General features: G+C 55.5%; 1 protein-coding gene across 1 annotated transcript in view; it reads right to left on the bottom strand.

Annotated features, from left to right (window-relative positions):
- The window catches only part of Ldlrad2 (low density lipoprotein receptor class A domain containing 2), a 6,343-nt gene that overhangs the window by 3,772 nt on the left and 1,528 nt on the right, over positions 1 to 1,043 (bottom strand). Inside the window, exon 2 of the mRNA XM_005353382.1 lies at positions 279 to 731. Coding sequence (XP_005353439.1) covers positions 279 to 731 — 453 coding nt within the window. The remainder of the gene's footprint in view (positions 1 to 278; positions 732 to 1,043) is intronic.

The following is a 1,043-nucleotide window of genomic DNA, read 5'->3' as shown; positions in this document are numbered from 1 at the left end:
GTGTGTGTGTGTAGATTTAATTGTGAGTGCAATATGGGTATGGTTTGAGTGTGAAACTGGTATCCTATGTGAGTGTGCTTCCAAGTGTATCCAGAAGTGTGTGTCAGGGCTAGAAGGAAGCAGGACTTGTAGATCTCTCTCATTGGTTCATCCCTCACTGGTTCCATGACACGCACTCTTCCCCAGCTGGGACCCCATTCCTCCCTTCCCGCCGTCTGAGCATCTCATCTTCTACTCTGACTCTCCTCACCTCACCCTGACCATCAAACCCAACCCACCCAGGCGGAAAGAGGTCACCTCGCCCAAGAAATCCACACGGGGCTGGCGGCCCCTGGTGACCAAGCGCAGACCAAGCCAGGGTCCCGAGGACGTGAGAGGGGCGGGGATGGTCAGGCCGCAGGTCGGGGGTCCAAGGGCTCGGGGCGCCCCCTGCGGGCCGTCATAGAACTGCAGGTAGGAGCCTGGTGCGCATGGGTCGGGCGAGGAAGCATTGGGGGCCCGGGTGGCCTTGGTGGACACGGTAGCTGCGGTGATCCGGGTGGCAGAGGACAAGCTGTAGACCAGGAAGAAGCGGAACTGGAAGCGCATCCTGTCTTCAGGGGTCGCGGCATGCAGCCACAGCAAGCAGTCGGTGTTCGGAGTCACAAAGTAGAACTTGCGAGAAGCCGAGTGCGAGCGCAGCTGCAGCGCATCCCCTTGCCATGTCTGTCCGCACATGTCTGTCAGGTCCGCTGAGGGGGAGAGAGCAGGGATCTTGTGGTATAATCACGCTGTCCCCGACCCGCCCTCCATGCTTGATCCCAGCATCTCGCACATCCTCCATTAACCTCGTTGGCAAAACAGGGATGAATTTTGGTGAGCACTTTATGATAATTCTAAGCCACACAGCTCCTTATTCAAAAGCTTTGGACTTCAGCCCCTAGGGTAGTGGCATCTGCCTGTAAAACCAGTATTCTTGGAGTACAGGATTCTTCGTAACGGTGGGTTAAGGCTAGCATGGGTTACAAATTCAGACCCTGTCCAAAAAAAAAAAAAAAAAAAAA

Source organism: Microtus ochrogaster, chromosome 10, assembly GCF_000317375.1.
Source record: "Microtus ochrogaster isolate Prairie Vole_2 chromosome 10, MicOch1.0, whole genome shotgun sequence".
NCBI classification, from domain to species: Eukaryota; Metazoa; Chordata; class Mammalia; order Rodentia; family Cricetidae; genus Microtus; species Microtus ochrogaster.
Note: the sequence above shows the minus strand (reverse complement) of the source record. Positions and strands in the feature narration are given on the sequence as shown.